At 40.2% G+C, this 20,865-nt stretch overlaps 1 protein-coding gene across 5 annotated transcripts in view; it reads left to right on the forward strand.

Annotated features, from left to right (window-relative positions):
• CTNNA2 (catenin alpha 2) overlaps window positions 1–20,865 on the forward strand; it is a 1,139,605-nt gene that overhangs the window by 338,925 nt on the left and 779,815 nt on the right. For all 5 annotated transcript variants that reach the window (XM_032243720.1, XM_032243721.1, XM_032243722.1 and 2 more), the window contains exon 4: window positions 14,267–14,433. In XM_032243720.1, coding sequence (XP_032099611.1) covers window positions 14,267–14,433 — 167 coding nt within the window. The remainder of the gene's footprint in view (window positions 1–14,266; window positions 14,434–20,865) is intronic.

The raw sequence follows: 20,865 nt of genomic DNA on the forward strand, positions 1-20,865 counted from the left end.
AGAGTATTTAAGAAGTGTGCATTTTGGTGGAGAGTTGATGTGATATGTGTATGCTCAGGCATTTACACCTGAAAGGATTCTTTCACTTGGAATTGTGTGTAGATAACAAATAGATCTATTAAAAATTACTGAAATCACACTCATTCTCATGAATTAGAGTTGGCTACTCATTGTTTCTGTCCTGTATCCAGTAATGGATTCATGGTGGATTCATACCTGGCCTTCTTTTCTACTTTAATATAACAACCTTGGATTAGTGTGACAGAGTGGTGGCCTCCATGAGGGCATGAACTGGATCAGCCTCGGCTGCTGTTGTCCCTGTCCAGTATGTCACAATGCCTACTTCTTGCTTCCTGGCCCTACATACTGGCTGGAAGTGGCTTAGAATTTTGCTTGTTAAACCTCCGTTTTGCTCACTAATGCCTAATCTTTCTGTCTGTAAATTAGAAGCCTTCTGCATCTACAGCTTCTTTGGCATCTGCATTTTCTTACCCAACCATATCTTTAAACTCCTTTTGGTGAATAAAGCCACTTGCTGTTCAGAGTAGGAGTGGAAAACAGACTTCCCCTTCATTGTTCAAAACCAGTTCTCTTGCTTACCAGAATGAAACCCCTTCCTACAGTGCCTCAGCACAATTGCTAAATTACTCCAACTCCACCTCTGTAATGTGTAAATGAGAAAGAATTAAACAACTATGAGTGTTTGCTTAAAAAAATCCATGTTAGCTTATTAATCCTCATTGCAGTGTCATACAGAGTAGAATGCGAACATCAGCAGGCTAGGTTATTCTCTCTGTAGGGAGACCTATGTGGGAAGTTAAATTATACTCCCAATGTGAGTTTTCAAATTTGTGGTGAGAAATATGTTTGCCTAGGGACCATGTACCTTTGTTCACTGGCAGGTACAAACAGTGCAGTTTTCAAGTCATTTATAAGGATTTTCTCACTTTTCCTTTAAAGGAAATTAACACTAAGAAGCACAGAGTGGGGCTCCCTTTTCTTGGAAGCAGCCTGCAAGAGGCAGGAAGACCTTGAGACTGCCAAGATAATCTCAGAATGAGTCCAGATTTAATTGTTAATACACCAAAGAAAATCAAAAAATCTGAAAATACAGGAAAAATTGATTCTACTTATTCTGTTTAACAATAGGCTCCTCCTTTATATATATATATCCATATATATGTATATGTGTATAGGTGTGTATGTATTTGAGACAGAGTTTCACCGTGTCACCCCAGCTGGAGTAGTGCAGTGGCACAATCTCAGTTCACTGCAACCTCCGCCTCCTGGGTTCAAGTGATTCTCCTGCCTCAGCCTCCTGAGTAGATGGGATTATAGGTGTGTGCCACCACACCCGGCTAATTTTTTTTTTTTTTTTTTGTATTTTTAGTAGAGACGGGGTTTCACCATGTTGGTTGGGCTGGTCTCGAACTCCTGACCTCGTGATCCACCCATCTCAGCCTCCCAAATTGCTGGGATCACAGGTGTGAGCCACTGTTCCCGGGCCCCTGCTTTATATTTTGATGTACTTCATAAGAATTATGTCTGGAGGTTGAAGAAAACCATATGGAACATATTATCTGAAACTTTAACTCGCTTTGAACTAAATAATTTTGTCAATATTTCCTGACATTTTGGATACTCTACATTATTTTGACTCAGTGAGTGGGTCACATTTCCAGTAGCAGGAGACAGAAAGTTAAAATTCACTGACTTCCTGTAATCTTCATTCTTTCGTTTATGGCTGTACATTTCCCTCCAACTTCATGCAACTGGTGTGTGATGAGTTGGGGCCCCTTGGCCTCAGAAATGTTGTTAGAAATAAAATGGGGCCCAACAGAGAGGGACCTTTGACCCCTAAAACCCACCTTTTATTTAAGTCTTAATGTTAGGAGGTTAGAGAGGATTTGGACTATTGACTCAGGCTTGCTCAATATGAGGCCAAAGGACTCTTTCATGATCAGCAGTGCATTTTCCTGGAACATTTTCATCTGTATGCTTTGTCTTTTAGAAATCTAGCCAGGAATGTGGGTGGGGAATGGGCTGTGTGACTAATCTCTGCCTTCTCTCAAAGTCATGATTAAAAGCTGCCATTGGAGGGATAAAGAGAGAAAAAAAGCCACACACACGTACACACGCAGAGGTATATATTTGTGTGTATATGTGTATAGATTGTGTGTATATATTAGTGTGCGTGTGTGTGTGTGTGTGTGCACTCTTACCTTTAATTATAGCTAAATACCTCCCATATACTCATAATTCCCAACTCCTTAAGCGCACCTGTTTTATTTTTTTAATTTCTAAATGTCCACTTAGTGGACATTATAGTTATTCTGCAGGTGATTCTTGTTAGTGAGTCTTTCAGAACCATCAAATTAGAAGTAAGTAGTGGGCAGAAACTGTGACTTCATCTTGAATATCTAGGACCTAGAAAGTTTCTACAACATAGCAAGTGCTTAATAAATCCTTACTGAATAAATAAAAGAATGAAAAAAATGATATGTGCTTTTTTATATACTTTGTACACAAGCACCCATTTATAGATATGGTGACATCATCAGTGCTGCAAACTAAGGGAGTAGGGACCAGATGTCACCTCCTGTCCAAATCTCCCAAATTTCCCTTACCCTTAAGGCTGCATGTCAGGATGTTGGAACATTTTTCCCTTTCAGGGTTGATGTTTGTTTTAACTTTATTTCACTTATTTTAAAAATGTACTTTTGATTTGGAAGGAGAGAAGCCCATCTGAGATTCATCATGACCCTAGTGACAAACTGTTGATCACGAGAGTGAAGAAAACTTTGATTAGCACATTTTGGCAGTTTGTCTTTTTGGATTTAGGGTTTTGAATTACCTTAAATCAATTTTGTTCATTACCCACTCTCAGATCATCTTGCTGCACAAATATATTTTTTTGTTAGCCGTGTTTTATTATAGTTTACACACTGATGTTCATTTAAATGTTATGTCCTCTTTAAACCCTCTTAATGTAGGAACGAGAATGATGGTGACATGGGCACTGCCACAGGTTAGTAAAGAGGCCTGGTGGCTATAATCATATTTAAGAAACTGCCATTTCTCTGTGAAGAATGGAAAATCAGTGATAGGTCAGAAATGAAAAGTTAAGCCATTTAAATCCTAAAATTGATCATTCTAGTTTATTCACCCACAAACCAGTGAAGAAAATCAGTTTTCCCCATGTTGCATTTTAAAATATAACTTAATTGAGCTGTAATTTTATAGCATCATTTACCATGTTCGTGATACCAATTACTTGAAACATTTTTTTTTCTAGTTTTGAAATATGTGGTAGGGTTTTCTATCTTTAATCAACTTTTCTCATTATGAGAATTGTTCCTGTGCTTTGTTTAGCCAAAGACTACTTCAGAAAATGCTAGGTTGACTTGTTATTTTACTGTGTAGCAATTTCAAGCCTAGTTTATTTAGCTGTAGTCTATAAGATGCGAATTATAAAATGTGCCTTTTATACTTCTCATTTGCTTTTCTATGCATTTATGTTTTAATATGAAATCAGTGATGCAGGTGTTGTTCAAGTATTATTCAGTTTTACTAATAAAAATTTGGAGATGCCATAATAACTTACAAATACATACACATATGCAGAGTATCAAGACATGCAAACTGATATACGAAAGCTTCAATTATGTGGACTAACTTGGGGACAGTCAGTTGTAAATTTGTGAAACTATATCAGAAACAGAATGATTCCCCCAAAGTGTATGGAACTGAAGCAAATACAAAGCTCAGAGTTGAGAGACCCAGCTTCTGGTCTGGACTCTGCCTTTAGCTAATTATTTGAGCTTGAGAAAGCATTTAAAGGTTTTTGATAGTTATTTTCTGAAATTCAGGCATTGAATTCCACCAATGAGCTCACAGTTGATGTCTTTCAAATATATGTAGTAATTTAGATTCTGAAATAGCTCAGAGTGATTTGTGACTATCTTAATTGTTTTTATAACAAGCTAGAAACCAGATCTATTCCTTCCAAAGTAGATTAGAAGTATATTTTTATACTTACACTGTTAACTGGTTCAAAAATTAGTGGAAGAACAAACAAATTATCTTGACTTGAATGATTAGGTAGTAGATTTTTAATATTTAGAAACCTGGAGAGAGTTGTTTATTTTTTAATGTTGGTTGTTCTTTTATATAATGCAACTTCAGCATTAGTTCTCAGGCAATGGCTAAAGAGCATTCATCTTGACATTTCACTTCTTAAAAGACATTTAAACAGAGTTCTCAAGATCTACCCTATAGAACAGAAGATTATATTTTTATGTGTGGTTCAGAAGAGCATATCAAAGACCAGATAGAAGAAAAAAAAATGTTAACAATTAAAGCTATCACAAATTGGAATGGTTTCCTAGAAAGACAGAGGGCTGTTTGTCCTAGAGGTTATACCTGGATTTTGTGTCTATTAAATTTTATCTGCATGATACCCTCCAAGGTATTGTTAAATTTTGGAATTTGGACGTTAAGTCCATCCTCTGTACTCTGCATTTCCTTGTAAAGTATCTTAAAGAGCATGAGGAAATCAAGATGTCCTCTGCATATGCATGTCAAGATGTTGAACCTGAATGCTGCTGTCTCTTTGATTCAGAATTAGATGCTAGTATGTTTGATGCCTGTGTTATCTCTGTTTGCCTGGTCTAGATGGAAGTTGTGGCATTGATTCTTTCTTTCTTTATAACATTGGAAGGTTTTTGAAGTCACACTTCAAGTACCAAGCACTGTAGCAGGCTACTGACATTTCAGTGCGTTTTGATTTGTGTCATGGTTGTGGGAGAATGCAGGTACTGATCAATAGAAACATTTATTGACTTAAGAATATAAATAAGTCAGCAGCATGCTTTTTATAGAGAGACTTGACTTACATATTGAAATTTGGAGTTTATACAAAAATGAATTTACTGGCTGCTTATATACTTTAGAAGATAACTTATAATAGGTTTTCGTTAGTATATATTTGCTATAGTGTCCTAATTTCAGAAATACATGTATTGCACAATGAAATTTACATTTCATCAATTTATTTTCTCTTTATGTGTAAAAATATTGAACAAAATAGAGTTCACTATTGATCCTCTATATTCCATTTTTCTTTTAAGCTTAAATTATCACTCTTTAACATTTCCTAATTTATAGTCTTCTATTGCATTCAAGCCCAAAACAATAATGACCTTTTGATGGAATGTGGCTGTTGCTACATTTAGCAGGTCCATGCAAAGGTCTCATTTGTGAAGCATGCCATATTGCAGCTTCATAATCTTTCTGGCAACAACAATGTAAAATTACCCTATACCCTCTCCTCCCAACCCAGGAAAAGGCTACAGCTGAAATAATTAGAATCCATACGCTTAATGATCTGTGCCTTCTGCAAGGTGGCGCATTACTGTCTCTAACGATGTTTAATAGCTCATAACATTCAATATACTTAATCATTAGTTACTGGCATTTCTAGTACTTTTGCATACTGAACATACCTTGATAGGGCAAAAATTCCATTCAAAAAGACTCAATTATCTACCTTGGGAAAGCACACTGATCAAATGAGGACATGCATTTGTCTTTTGAGCTGCTCTTGCCACTGAATTAGGGCTGTAACAGAGACATGTGGCTACAGTGGGATTTTGTTGGGTGAGGAAGGTTTGATTTGCTGGTGTCACATTGGGCTTTGTTGGTCTCACAGCAACAATGGGACTGAGACCAAAGTCCCTGAGTGGGTGATCAGGAGACAGGGATGCTGGCCCCCACCAACCACTTGACCTGTGCACTTGGGCTTCTGTGTCTTTATGTGTAAGATGAGAAGGAGGTGCTAAAATGATGACTGAGGAGGTACCTTCTCATTTTATAATATTTACATAGTTTTGGCATGGCTTCCATGATACGGTTTTTAAAAATAAGCAGGTAAGGCTTTCTTCTGAATACTGCTTATTTAGGACAAATTATTATTATTATTATTATTTATAATGGGACCTGAATAGTACCAAACACTGCTGTAACTGCTTAGTGCTTGAAGTGTCTGCATGAGGTAGCTTATTTTAATGCAGATTCCGCTTGAGAAAAGACAGGACTTCAGCATCCCTAAGCCTTAGAGAAAAATTCTGATTGTTGATTGTTGACCTTTTCCCCAAATCATAGATTTGAGTCATAGCCACCCTGGGGTGAAATGCATGCATAGCTCTCTCACATCCTTGATAGTATCCAGAAAAGTGTTAAGACATTTTCCTTCTTGCTAGCAAGGGCCTACATGGGCAAAACAGAGGAGAAGCAGAGGAGTTGCTCCTCTCACTAGCACTTTGCTGTAGCAAATGTTGTGGTTTCCTTGGTGCTTCCTAAACTTACAAATCCAACGAAACGAGCTCAAAAACGAAAACGAAGAAAAGATTTCAATCATATTATCGTAGGGTTTATAGCATCTGGGATTTCATTTGCCTTTTCTTTCTGCTTCAATATCAATTCAATATGGTTCAAAATGTAAAGTGTCAGGCAGGCCTTCCCTTCCTCCTCCCTACAGCGATCCTTGAGGGAATAGACCTTGACAAACGATGTGAGGTGTTAGGATTTAAAAAATTAATGTGCTACAATTATGATTCCTACACTCACCAAGCTTACAGGCCAAGGAAGGTGTTGAAAACTCAAATGCATACATGCACAAGCAGTCATGAATCATCCCTAACATATGACAGTAAGGAATGGTGGGGCCTGGGAATAATTGGAGAAATGCCTTTGCTTTAGGTCCTTGCTCCTTCCCTTCCTCCCTTTTACCCTCCCTTCCTCCATCCTTCCCCTACTCCCTTCCTTTCTTCCTTCGTCCCTCCCTCCCTCCTTCCATCTATTTCTCTCTCCCTTTGTTTCTCCCTTTCTCCTTCCCTCCCTTTCCCTTTCCTCCCTCCCTGCCTTCCTCCCTCCCTCCCATCCTTCCTTCCTTCATTCCTTCCAATACTCTGCAAACTGAAAAAAATAATTTACTAGTGTTCAACTCCTAATCCAGGCACAGACCGACAGATGTAAACAAATAATTTTCATACAGTAAACAGGATGTTAAAATAAAGACATTTCTAAAGCACTGTTTTTAAGAGGATAGACTGCAGAGCCAGACAGATTTTGAATGCCTACTTCACCACTTACCATCTGTTTGACCTTGGGCAAATAATCTTCCTTTTCTGTGTTCAGTTTCCTCAGATAAAAAGGGTAACAATGAGAGCACTTCCTTCACCAGTTTTTTCTTCAGCAGAAAAAGAGTTGATACAGGTTAAGCTCTTTGAACAGAATTTGGCACATTGTGAGCTCTTGAAAATAGAGCTGTTCTTATTACAGATGAGAGAGTTACATGCTAAAATATTAAGTCCAAATAAATATAGCCTAATAAAATCCTAAAGTGGAAGGAATCTTGGATCACCCTGCAGAACTACCCCTTTGCTGCTGGAACCATGGATTTCCCCAGAAGACGACATTCCTATGTGTGCAAATGTCATTAGTGCAGAGGTCCTCAGCCAGATCGATACCTGATTACCTCATCTTTTCAACACATTGTCCAACTCTGCATGATTTTTATCAGAGAACCATTCACTTATTTCTTCCAAGAAAAGGAGCCAAGAGGCGTAGTGGAATGCATCAAGATCTCCTGTGGTGACCTTGTAATTTCCGTGGTGTTGTCCACCCTGGCCATTCATTTACCGTTTAAGCTGGTTTTGTCTCAGATGAAGATAAGTATTTTCCCACCTTGCTTTGAAATTTAGCTAACCAGACCCGTAAGTGGTTTTCAAGTATCACATTGCCTTCCAGACTCTACGAAATAATCAAAATGATAAAATGTTCTGAAATTGTTCATTGTCAACTGAATTCCCATTTTAAAATTCTGTTATGCATTTTCCTTCACAGTCTCTGTACGTGTATGAGCTCAATCAGGACGCATAGTTTGAGTTGCAGAGCTGGTTAAGGTTTTGGGAACCCATGATCAGGTTCCCTCACTAATGTTGCCTTCTTCTCTAAAAACACATTTTAGTTCCCGCATTGCTTTACAGTATCCATTCTTCAGAATCCTTTAAGATTGGTACTTAAAGGAAAATACGTGTAAAAGAGTTTGTTAGGTAGGTGTAGGTTAGCACAAAGAGGGAACAAACTGTGGTTACAAGGATTGGAATTTTTTGCTCTTTTTCTCATCTTTTTCTTTTTTTTTTTTTGAGACGGAGTTTCACTCTGTCACCAGGCTGGAGTGAAGTGGCGTGATATCTGCTCACTGCAACCTCCCAGGCTCAAGCGATTCTCCTGCCTCAGCCTCCCAAGTAGCTGGGATTTCAGGTTCCCACCATCACGCTTGGCTAATTTTTGTATTTTTAGTAGAGAGAGGGTTTCACCATGTTGACCAGGCTGGGCGACAAACTCCTGTCCTCAAATGATCTGCCCACCTCAGCCTCCCAAAGTGCTGAAATTACAGGTGTGAGCCACCACACTCAGCCTTCCCTCATTTTTTCTAAGAATTCTGTAATACAGGGCGAAATATAAAAGACATGAACTATCAGTATATGTTGGATAATTCATGTAATTAGACAAAGGAGAATTATGCATTTAGACAAAAGATGATATGCAGCTGTAGCTATTACATGTGAAAACTACTGTTTAAAAATATAGGCATGTAGAACTTTCTAGATGCTAGCTCATCAGTTGGTCCCTGGTGATTATCCTTGGTTATTATGATGTAAATGCTCATTTGGCTTTTTTAATTGTGTTTTTTTTTTGTTTTTTTTTTTTTTTAGTTTTCTTAAGGAGCACATAATTATTTTATAACAAAAATTTTGACAATGTAAATTACTATGCAAGGTGTAGGAAATGCATTGTTTTGTTTTGTTGTTTGTTGTTTTTTGAGATGGAGCTTCACTCTTGTTGCTCAGGCTGGAGTGCAATGGTGAAATCTTGGCTTGCTGCAACCTCCGCCTCCCGGGTTCAAGTGATTCTCCTGCCTCAGCCTCCCAAGTAGCTGGGACTACAGGCACCACCACCACGCTCAGCTAATTTTTTGTATTTTTAGTAGAGACATGGTTTCATCATGTTGGCTAGGCTAGTCTCGAACTTCTGACCTCAGATGATCCACCCGCCTCGGCCTCCCAAAGTACTGGGATTACGGGTGTGAGCCACCGCACCTTGTTTTGTTTTTGAGATAGGTCTCACTCTGTCACACAAGCTGGAGTGCAGTGGTGCAATGACAGCTCACAGCAGCCTCAAACTCCTGTGCCTAAGTCATCCTTCTGCCTCAGCCTCTAGAGTAGCAGGGACTGCCCTGGCAATTTGATGTTTACAGTTTTTTATAGAGATAGGGTCTCACGATGTTGACCAGGCTGGAAGAAAAAATGAGTTAAATCCTCTTCATCCACTGAGACCATCAATGATTCTGAGGTTTTCATTTTCTTCACCCAACACTCTTTGAATCTGTATTTTTGCCACACCTTTTTCCTTGCTTCTCACAGTTTTTCAGTAGTTCAGTTGTCAGGAATTTAAAGAGTGCTGACCTTGTGTGCAGGCCCATCCTTTGAGGAATGAGCCACAGGATACCTGTGCCATTTTGGTTCATGTCCTGCTTCCTACCTGACTTTTCTGTTCCTAAGGCTTTGTCTTCCACATGCCATCTCTTTCTTTCTTCCTTCCTTCCCTTCCTCCCTTTCCTTCCTTTCTTTTCTTTCTTTCCTTCTTTCCTTTTTTGTAAGGTAGAGTTTTGCTCTTGTTGCCCAGGCTGGAGTGCAATGGTATGATCTTGTCTCACTGCAACCTCTGCCTCCCGGGTTCAAGCTATTATTCTGCCTCAGTCTCCTGAGTAGCTGGGATTAAAGGCATGTGCCACCACACCAGGCTAATTTTGTATTTTCAGTAGAGACGGGTTTTCTCCATGTTGGTCAGCCTGGTCTCAAATTCCCGACGTCTGGTGATCTGCCCACGTTGGCCTCCCAAAGTGCTGAGATTACAGGCATGAGGCATTGTACCTGGCCCATGCCATCCTTTTCTTGTATTTATTATTACTGGCCTGCATCATTGCACATTCGAGTTGATCTTACCTCAAGCTGATGCACAATTATGTATTCATCCCCATTAGGGGTAGCCTAGGAACCAGAATAAGCACTGATTTAAAAGCCAAGCACCTTTTTTTTGTATATATTGTATCTTCAAACAGTAAGTACTTTTATTGAGCATATGTTTTCTTGTTTCTAAGGAAGAAACTCAAGAAGTGAAACCAACCAAAATATATGCTTTTAAACCTGTAGCCAGGAGTTCACCAATTCTTCTTATCGTGTTTTTGGAGGATTGAGGTGGTGGTGATGGTAGTGGTATTAATGAATAATGATCACCCTTTATGGGCAAGGCCCTATGCTGGGTGCTTTGAATGCATTGTCTCTAGTTTTAACTCTCATGGCCATTTGTGAGCTGGCTATCATTATTTTCACCGTCATTTTACAGTTGGCAAGACCGAAACACAGAGGTTGAGTACGCATTAGCTGACATATTTGGTAATAGTTGGGGTTGAGTCGGGATCTGAACCCAGGTCAATGTGATTTTGTTTATCCTTTTTCATCCATGAGTTACATTAAGAACAATACTTATATAATAAGCGTTTATACAGCAACACTACATACATGTGCTTGGTCACTTATTCGGTAATGTTAATATTTCTTCTTTTCAGCAGGTAGTAGTGGCGTGAGGACATCAAAGTCTTTACCGTAGAAATGCTGCTCTGGGTTAGGTCTATCATCAAGTACATGAGACTGAACAAGAATGTATATAAAAGAAGCAGGCAGATCTCTTCACCCCCTCTTCACCGCTCCATTTCCCTCTTACACATGCATGCTGTTTCTTAAGTAAATATGTCAATCTTATAGAAAAAGCAATTTTCTCCACATTCTTGGGAAAGTAGCTAATTTTATCCTGATAAACTTATCAGCTTGATTCAGTAATGCTAAATCTGCTGGGATGTAAGACATATTAAAATTATAGCTGATTTGAGGTTGCCTTTCCTTTGGAAACCTTAATGCGAAATCATTTGTATCTGCTTAAAATTAGCTTTTAGTTTTAATTTACAGGAAATGAAATCATCTTCTGTTTATCTTAGAATAATCTCAGAATTTAGTATGAGTTTTCCATCCAGGAAGGCAGATGACATTTTCTAACGTGGGTCTCTCTCTCTCACTTTTTCTCTCTCTGACTGTCTTCTCTGTCTCCCTCTCATGGACATCTGCCGAGCCACTCCTGGAGTGCTTGCTGTGGGCCCCAGGTTGATTAGCTCCACCTGAGAGCTCTGACAGGTGTCACCCATCAGCTTCGAAGCAGTATTGCTGACCAGATGGCTGGCATCTGCATGAAGTGCCACTACCCTTCTGCCAGATGTCTGCTGGTACCCCTAAGACAGATGGAAGGAGTCGTTTTGGGCCCTCCGGAGCCCCTCGTTCTGGCATGTCTTCTGGAATGATGTTGGTTCATTCTGAATGTTCAGTCTCAACTTGAAAATACATTGGATTAGGCATGGTTCCTCAAGTAATGCGCAAGCTCCACCTGCAGGGAAGCGGTGTGACTGGCCTCTCCTCCTGGGGCTCTCTGTTCTACGGATAGCCCTACCTGAGTAACTTACTCTTACTTAGCCTTGCCAGGGCTCACATCAATTTAACCTCCAGGAACTGGGATCAACCATGTAGCTACCTGGTTTCATGTACACAATACATCTCACTTTCCCTTGAATAAATGGGTCTATTTCAACAGTAGCTGGCTAGTCTGTGAATACCTTAGACAAATTTGTCTAGCTCTGCTTGTGGTGCCTTTCTCAATAGTTTATTGGATTTACCTTAGTGTATAATGTTCTTTCTAGTTGCACTGTATAAAGTGGGGAAAAGGTGGCTTTCTTCCTCCCACCACACAGATACTTGCCAATGACTCTCTTTATTTGGGAGGAATAGGGGCAAGAGGAGGAGATTTACGTAACCCTGTGGCAAGGGTGGGACACTTGGATTTTTAAAATTCATCATTGTGACACTAGAGTAATGCATTTTTCAGTTTCTCCCATGTTGATGTTATATATCACGCTATTTGTGCCTAGACAAAAAAGGCTAAATTGGTTAGCAATATAAAATGCTATTGTAGATGGTAGCCTCTTTTTAAAAATCCAACAGTGCAATATATTTCCCTACATGCACACATTCCGAAGTATAAAAAGTATCACTGTGAGGGTTTAAATAGCTATCACACTCTCTGAGAGAATGACTTTATATTCTGATCGGCCTATAAAATGGTAAGAGGTGTTTTTTAATTTTTTCTTATAACTTAGGATTAGTTACAAGATGCACAGACTTTCCATGCTATTATTGGCTTTATTTAAATGAGCTAGATTTTGCTTAGTAGGTGGGTAGTAATCATTACTATAAAAATTGAATAAATTGTTTGATCTTGAGTTTGTAAATCTGTTATATTAACTGTACTTTTCAAGTTTATTGATGCTTTTACACCTCTGTGTATACTCTGCTATATGAAGCTCCATTTATGCTTTCTCACAGTTTTCACTTCCCCAAGTGGATATCCACCTGCTGATTTGGTATCAGCCTCAATCCTTGTTAATTATCTCTGTTTCCCACTCCCAGGGTCCCTTGGTTCAAATATATACCTGACTCTGGTATTGTGTCAGCCCTCAACATCAGCTTGAACCTTTTGTCTGGTCTTCACATGTAATGAGCCCTTAGATCGGTTGGTTGTGTCACACAGATGCATTTCATACTCCCTCTCCCATTTCCTTGGTCCAGACTCTCACCACGGCTCTCTCAGACTAAAACTGCATTCACCCTATTAACTGATTTCTCTGTCCTGGTCTTTTCCCCTCCAGTTTATTTTATGTAATATGACTAAAACAATCTTCCAAAAATAAAAATCTATTAATGTCACTTCCCACCCTGCTGTGGATACAATCCAAACCTCTTACATGGTGTTCCAGGCATTACCGCCTCTCTCCAGCCCCCTTCCTCATGGGGCCTTCCAGAGAACTGCAGTCTCTATACTTAGCATGGAGCTCCAGATTCAAAGCCATGAAGTGTACATGCTGCCTGAGATGCGCTCCCCACCGTTGCTTCCCTGGTGAACACCTCTTGCTTTTTTGCATCCCACTAAAGTGGTCAACTTCCCCCCAGTCTCACATCTCACACTAAATGAGCAAATACCTCTCCCCTCTCTATTGCCTACATTCTTTTATTATTATTATTATTTATTTTTTTTGAGACATAGTCTTGCTCTGTCACTCAGGCTGGAGTGCAGTGGCACAATCTTGGCCCATGGCAATCTCTACCTCCCGGGTTCATGCGATTCTCCTGACTCAGCCTACCAAGTAGCTGGGACTACAGGTGCACACCACCATGGCCAACTAAATTTTATATTTTTGGTAGAGACAGGGTTTCACCATATTGGTCAAGCTGGTCTTGAACTCCTGACCTCGTGATCCACCTGCCTCTGCCTCCCAAAGTGTTGGGATTACAAGCGTGAGCCACTGTGCCGGCCTGCCTACATTCTTAATCTTGTCTCTTACAGCACTTAATTACTGTATTCTGATTATGTGTTGACAACCTGTTTACCCATGAGACTGTGAACTCCTTGTGCCTGGGTGTTCTTAGTCAACTTTGTAACTCCAGAGCCTAGTACAGAATCTGACACAAGTGTGTGTTTAGTAAACATTTAATTGGTTTAGTTCTAATCTAAATGTTCTCTATATTAGAGAATAGGTTACTAAGAGGATTAGGAGATTAGATCTTGGGTGCCTCTATAATGTGTTCCTGTCTGATTAGCTCAATTAAGAGTACAGTGTTAATGAGGCCAAGGCCTTAACTTTCAATTCTCTGTGGAGCAATTGACTCCATACCTCAACTGAGAGTTGCATGGTAAGTTTCCTGGTATCATTGGTTCTAAGGCAAATGAGGAGAGAGGATGATTAAGCTCAAGGCAAATCCATCTCAACTATTAGACAAATGGAATTAAAGATATTCCTTATTGATGTAAAAAGCATGAATTCATACTTCAGTGTGAAATGAGCCCCTTGTTTTGTCCACAGTACTTGTCCATATGCACTGATACGGACAAAGGGCTCTTTGATGCATTAGAGGTAGCAGAAATACCACATGGTAATCGGAGTTTCACAATAAAAACAGTAATTGTCCATTCACAGATATTTAGGACTGTCAGCCTCTAAGCCTCTTGTCTACCCACCTGCCTCTCCGTGTCTGTCTTCCAGGTGAGACGATGCGTATCGCCTCCTCCGAGTTTGCTGATGACCCATGCTCATCGGTAAAGCGCGGCACCATGGTGCGGGCGGCAAGGGCTTTGCTCTCGGCAGTGACACGCTTACTCATCCTTGCGGACATGGCAGATGTCATGAGACTTTTATCCCATCTGAAAATTGTACGTATGTAGAACTTGTCAAAACTTTCTTTATGTGGGTGGCAATGTTGACCATGTGTATTATAGCTCTGACGTCTACTCTAGATGTTTCATTGCTCACCAGATCACTTGGTTACCAGCCCAGGTAGTGCCCACCCCCAACTTTTTCTAATAATAAAATTATATTCAATAATATATTCAAAAAGTTTTGTAAGACTCACTTGAATTATTCTTTTCTCCTCAAAACTGAGAGCTTAGACTTCTCCTTACTTCCTGGAGTCTCTAACAGTACATTCTTTTAGGCTACAGAACCTGGACAGAGTGGAACTGCCTTTGTCCCATCTCAAGATCAGAGCAGTGTTGGTCCATGTGGTAATCCAGGTTGGGGTCAGCTCTGCTGAGCAGCTGATCACCTGTGCCCGCCTTAGTGTGGATTACATGTTGAATATATTTTGCCATCTACTCTAGCCTTGCTCTCCTGTACATATATAGATTTTGAACCCTATAATGGCAATAAAAAGGGGCCCTATCCATGCTTCCCATGGCTAAAGTCAATCTTGTTTCACCCAGCCTGGCATCTAACATATCTGGATTGGTTCTCTGAGTGGATACATACTTGTCCCGCTAACCCATAGAACACCATTATATGTGCCTTGCTTTTCATGGTTTCTTCTAATCCTTTTATTTCCTAATAGAATTGAAGCCCTGCTCTCATCACAAATTTTAATGCAATCGAGATTAAGGCTACTTCCCCAGTCCTTGACAACTGGTCCTTTTTCTGTTTTCCTATTTGCTGATTGGTATCTAGTTGCAACAAGGATGGTTCAACCCTTTAGCAAAGATGATGTAACTTAGCTGCATAGGAATATAGCCCCTGCTTAGGGAATTCCTAATCTATACACTCAGTAAAATATGATTTTTGGACAGTGGGCACCAACCCTGGACTGATCGCAGAGTGCTTAGATGATGAGATGCAAACCATGTTTTCCTTTTTGGAGGACCAACCAATCGCTTGCTTGCTTTCCCAGCAGTCCTGGGCATTCCTGGATTATCATGTTTTCTATCAGCCAATCTTCCTGTCTTATTTTCTTTATCAGTGAAGGCAGGTTATGAGGAGGGCCAGGGGAGATAGAAAATGAATAATGAGAGCCTGCTCTCACCTCACCATTGAGCTCAGATTTGTTCAGTAGGAGGGATCATCAAGAAATTACTTAAATCATAATTACTCTGTCAAAAAGCCTTGAGCGGGATCTTTTACCCAAGTTGGCTCCAGTAAAATAGCCAGGATTCTCAAATTATATATAAATTCTAGAAAAACCTGAAAGGCTTCAAATTCCAACATCTGCAGCCTGAGTTCTGAAGCCATAAACATAAAGGAAGTATATCTCTTTATGGCTTCTATATAGGTCCCTGAGGAACAAGGGACACCAAGAAACTGCTTGGAAGTTTTCTTTTTTTTTTTTTTCCTTAGGAATTTTTCAGGGAATGAAAATCCAGGCAAGACTCTTGAAATTGGATGAGGTGAGCAGTTTGAGGAGAGACTGCGTATTTCAGAGGATGTTGAAAGGCAGTACAATACTAGAGTTAACCGTTTAAATGCTGGAGTCAGACTAACTAGGTTTAATCTTGATTTGATATCTACTTGCCAGCTGTGCTGTTGTCTAGCAGGTAAATCTCAGATATCTCATCTGTTCAAGTGGGGCTAACGGCAGAGCAGCCCTCGAGGTTGTGGGGAGGTTTGAATGGGGATGATTCCTCTGAAGCACTTATCCCAGAGAACTGCACAAAGTGAGTGTTCTGTCAATGGCTGCTGAGCAGGGAGTGTAAGATGACTCAAAACACTTGTAGGCTGTCATTCCTCCCGCCCTCTCTGTTATATGCATCTTTTCAGCTACACAAAACTTCCTTCTCAACCATTTTGGGAAAAAATGTTTTGTTAATTTTTTCCTTACAGCCTACTTAGTCTTCGAAGGCAATATTTTTAGATACGCCTTTACAGAGAAGGACAATCATCCTTCACCCCAGCAAAAAAATAATAGGACTGAACCTAACAAAATTAACCTTACATCTCACATGTCAGTGCTGTGCTGCGGAAGGTCTGTCAGCAACTGTCAGGGAGTGATGACGGGCTGAATATCCTTACTGAACTGCCTACACTCCACACTCGAGAAGTGTGATAAATCCAGAGCGATGACGCTGTGGGTGGCACCAGTTGCCTCCTGCAGTCCTGCCTTTCAGCCCACCTGTTTTGACCAGTGATGTTGGCTCATCAGATTACAGCAGCCTGCTCCAGCGGGGAGTCAATTGCAATCTCTTCTGCACACAGCCCAGTAAGGGAATTAAAAAAAAAAAAAGATTTAGCACAAAATCATGGAAAGGTCAACTAAGCAATATTAAGCAGTCCTGTCAGACTGTCAGTAGTAAAATTAAAAATGATTGTAGACTAAATAACACATTTGTTCTAGTTAGAGTGCAGAGTCTGTAGCAAACAGCTGTGGTGGAATGTTGCTCTCTTGTGGAGTAAGTGAGGAACTACAGTTTCTGGGGCCATCACTGAAATACTGATCGTAGCTTGTGTCACACTTTGGATTCAGATCAGTCAGTGTTTTCTTTCATGAGCTATTGCCCCCACCCCTGAAAAAAGGACAACATGCCAACAATTCATTGCAAATGAACATAGCACATAATTCTACTCAGTCGTATGTCGGTTCTTTTGTGCAGAAGCGTATCTTCTCAGGACTGATGAAGTGACGTATTGTCCGCAAGCTTCTATTTATTTGTTTTTCTGTAACTCAGGATGAAGGAGATATCAAATATCTTTACATGTTTTGATGAAGCAATTTAGAAAATGCCCCTTTCTCAAGGACTTTTTAAAATAAACAATGAGTTTCTTTACCATTTGGATGATAAATCAGAGAAAGAAAAGAGCAACAGTTGCTTTCTAATAAGAGTAAAGTGGAGACTGGTTTTCTAGTTGGGTTCAGATTGAGTAATACCTTATAGTGAGGCTACAGCCTCCTGCTGTGTTCACTGCTGTGTGTCTCTTTTACCTTAAGTCTTACACATCGCATTCTACTTTTATCTTTTAGGCCATATGTCAAAGTTTTATGTGTGTTCTTCCCAGATGTTAATTTCTCTCATCTCTGAGTAACTTGCATGGAGATTTTCACAGCAACTTATATTCATGTTTTTTCATCAGCAGTTTGCCAGTTTGATGAAGAATAGTCATTTGAGTAAACATGGCCAAATGTTGTTCAGCCTCTAAAAATGAGTAAAGGGTTAGGATACCTGCAGAGGTCATGTGGTTTGGCAGTGCGTAGGTCTTCGCATTCTGCTACTTGACAATTTTATTTAGGAGCTAAAATTTAAATGGCTACTGAGGAGTTCTTCCCAGATAACATATAGACATTAGGTGTTCAAGTTATGCTACTTGTTCTATCATGCAAATATTGTGGTACTATTTTTTTTTTTTTTTTTGAGACAGAGTCCTGCTATGTTGCTTAGGCTGGAGTGCGGTGGTGCAATCTCGGCTCACTACAACCTCCAACTCCCAAGTTCAAGCAATTCTTCTGCCTCAGCCTCCCAAGTAGCTGGGACTACAGGCACCCGCCACCATGCCCGGCTAATTTTTGTATATTTAGTAGAGACGGATTTCACTATGTTGGCCAGGCTGGTCTTGAACTCCTGACCTCATGATCTGCCCGCCTCAGCCTCCCAAAGTGTTGGAATTACAGGCCTGAGCCACCACACCGGGCCTACTTGTGGTACTTTAAATTGAGTTCTCCTTTGAACATATTAAAGATTCACATGACTGCAAAAGGTCTTTGCTGCTGCTATGACTTTAAATTCAGGAGGATAGTGATGGAACAGTGGGTGACTTAGAGTTCCGTTGTCCAGTTAGCACCCAAGTGAGAATTTAATGTTCCTGAGTAAAGCCAAGGTAATCCTTTATATTTCAGACACCATTTAAAAATACTGAATTATAATCAATTTTACCGTTGAAGTTGCTGGCAAATGATTTCCTAGCCAGATACCTGGAATAACCTGCAATCTGTTCACATTGTCAGTGTGTTAGGTTGATATATGGCATCCTGGGATTTTAAAGGAATCCTGCAGGTCAATCAGTGACCATGAAGAGGGACATTTATTTATTACATTAGTTTCCCTCTGAACTAGTGTAATCAGATTATATTGTCAATTACTAGCATGAGCGATAGTACTACACATAAACTCATCTAGATGTGTATGTCAGAGAAAACAGTCACCTTCTTTCCATCCTCAAGCTAGATCCTGGGATGAGGATGCTCTTGATAATTTGATAATTTCTCTTTAGAAAATGAAATAGCAAGATAGAAAAATAGCAACCCTTAGCTTCTCAAGAGGTCAAGTTTCCTTAGTGGCTACCAGAGGCCACATCTAGAGGCCACGTCTAGTGCTGCTGTTCTTTGGTGGAGGTGGGGGGCACTGATGAGACATGATGATCTTAACATTAAATGTGACTTTGTGAGTTTAGCATCAAATAGTCTCATGCAGCCTCAGTAGCTTATTATTTCTCAAGTCTGCTGTTTAGTCCTGAAGTTCTAGTGTGACTCTTGTGTTTGAATAACAACTGTCAACTGATATTATATAAAATAGCCTCATCTCTCCTCATAAATGCAGAAAATATGGCCCAGGTTTTTAGCGTACCTTTTCTGTCATAGCTTTCGTGGTATTAGCTTCATGCCGTTGCATTATTCATTGTTTATTTATTCAGTTATACATTTAAGAACTACTTATTAGGTGCTGACTATATCCCAAACACTGTGCCAATATGTATTACTTCAAGGGTGAATGAGACTAGGCTCCTGCCTTCAAAACCTTACAGGCTACTGGGGATACATTAGGACATTAGCAAAGAGTGCAATGCGTGTTAGGAAGTAGTCTCACCCATAAGGAAAATAGAATTATGATGCTTTCTTTTGTAAATAACAGAAAACCTAATTCTACCTAGTTTTTCTTAAACAGGAGTACTTTGGCTCGCCAGATTAAACGTCCAGAGGTAATAGCTTCAGGCAAGGCTTGATCAAGGTGCAAAAGTGTGATGAAAACCAGGTTTTTCTTTCTTTCTCCTCCTCACTGAGGGCTCTGTTCTCTGTTGCCCCTTAGAGGGGGCCTCATAGTCTCAAAGCAGTTGCCAATCATTTTGAAGATTGTATGTTCCTAGACTAAAGATAGCACAAAAGAGAAAATTCTCTTTCTTGATAGAAAAAAAAAACAAAAACCAAGTTCTACAATCTTATTAGGCACAATTGGTCTCTCAGACATGTGCCTATCTCTGAGTTAATTATTTAAGGGGCAACAGAATTTGCTGATTTCTTACCTAACATAATCAGGACTCCTACTCTTTGCTCGGCCCAACCTGGAAATGGGATCAATTCATCCGCATTGTATTGTTGCACGATTTAGGATAACATGAGAAAGGATGATGTGTCTGGGAGAGGGAGGTCTCAAGATTGGGACTCATTGCACTAAATGAGGTTTTCCTTTCCTAGAACCTGTCACTGGGCCCAGGTTAAATAACACAGAGTCTCAAGTCCAAACTGGGGGCAGAAAGTTGGGGATAACTGGAAAGAGTTGGCCCCATCAAAGAGTTGTGGGATGAATCATTCTGTCCAATGATGAGAACAAAACCACATGGTTATTTAAACAGGGAACATTTAAAGAATTCTTAAGGCTAATAGCAATTTGAAATAGCAAAGGATTTGCTCATAAGAAGTGAAGAGAACTCTAAGGAATATGGGAATGGCAGATATGAGGAGCAGCTGCTACCCCTGGGGCTGGGATAAAGCACTCTAGGGAGGAGCCCCCCCCCACCACCACCAGGGCTGAGATCCAGATGTTATTGGAGAGTGTGGCTTTGGATCACTTGGTGACAGAGGAGTCACTAAGGTGCCACACAATATAATGGAGCTTGCTAGAAATCTGCCCTTTCTGGAAAGCTGCTCATGGAAGGGTGTCTCACTGGAGGCATTCTGCTACAGAACTGCCAAGAGGGGCATATTGAGGGAAGCTGCTGGCCACCTGGTGCTGGAGAAGCTACCCCTGCTGCAGGAGCCTGTTGAAGGAGCACACCAGAACCAGGAACCACACCCTTTCCTCTGGCAGCAGCTATGCAACACCATCCACTGACAAAGCTTAACATCAGGCCAACGAGGAAGGGAGGCATATTCCAGGGACCCATCCATATTTGCACAGTGCGAGCAGAAAAGGTAAATTTGGATTTGATAACCTATGCAGGAAAAGAGTATGTTGCTGATGGAAAATAGGGTTTTATTTCCATAAGAAGAGATAATAGATTCGGGTCAAGCAACAGATTTCAACTATGGAGAGCTTTACGAACCAAGGAAAGAACAAAGGCACGAGATTAAGGGAAGAGCCTTGGAGTGTTTGAAACACCGGTGATTCTGTTATTGG

This window comes from Sapajus apella, unplaced genomic scaffold (genome assembly GCF_009761245.1).
Source record: "Sapajus apella isolate SASKATOON/1434 unplaced genomic scaffold, GSC_monkey_1.0 scaffold52, whole genome shotgun sequence".
NCBI classification, from domain to species: Eukaryota; Metazoa; Chordata; class Mammalia; order Primates; family Cebidae; genus Sapajus; species Sapajus apella.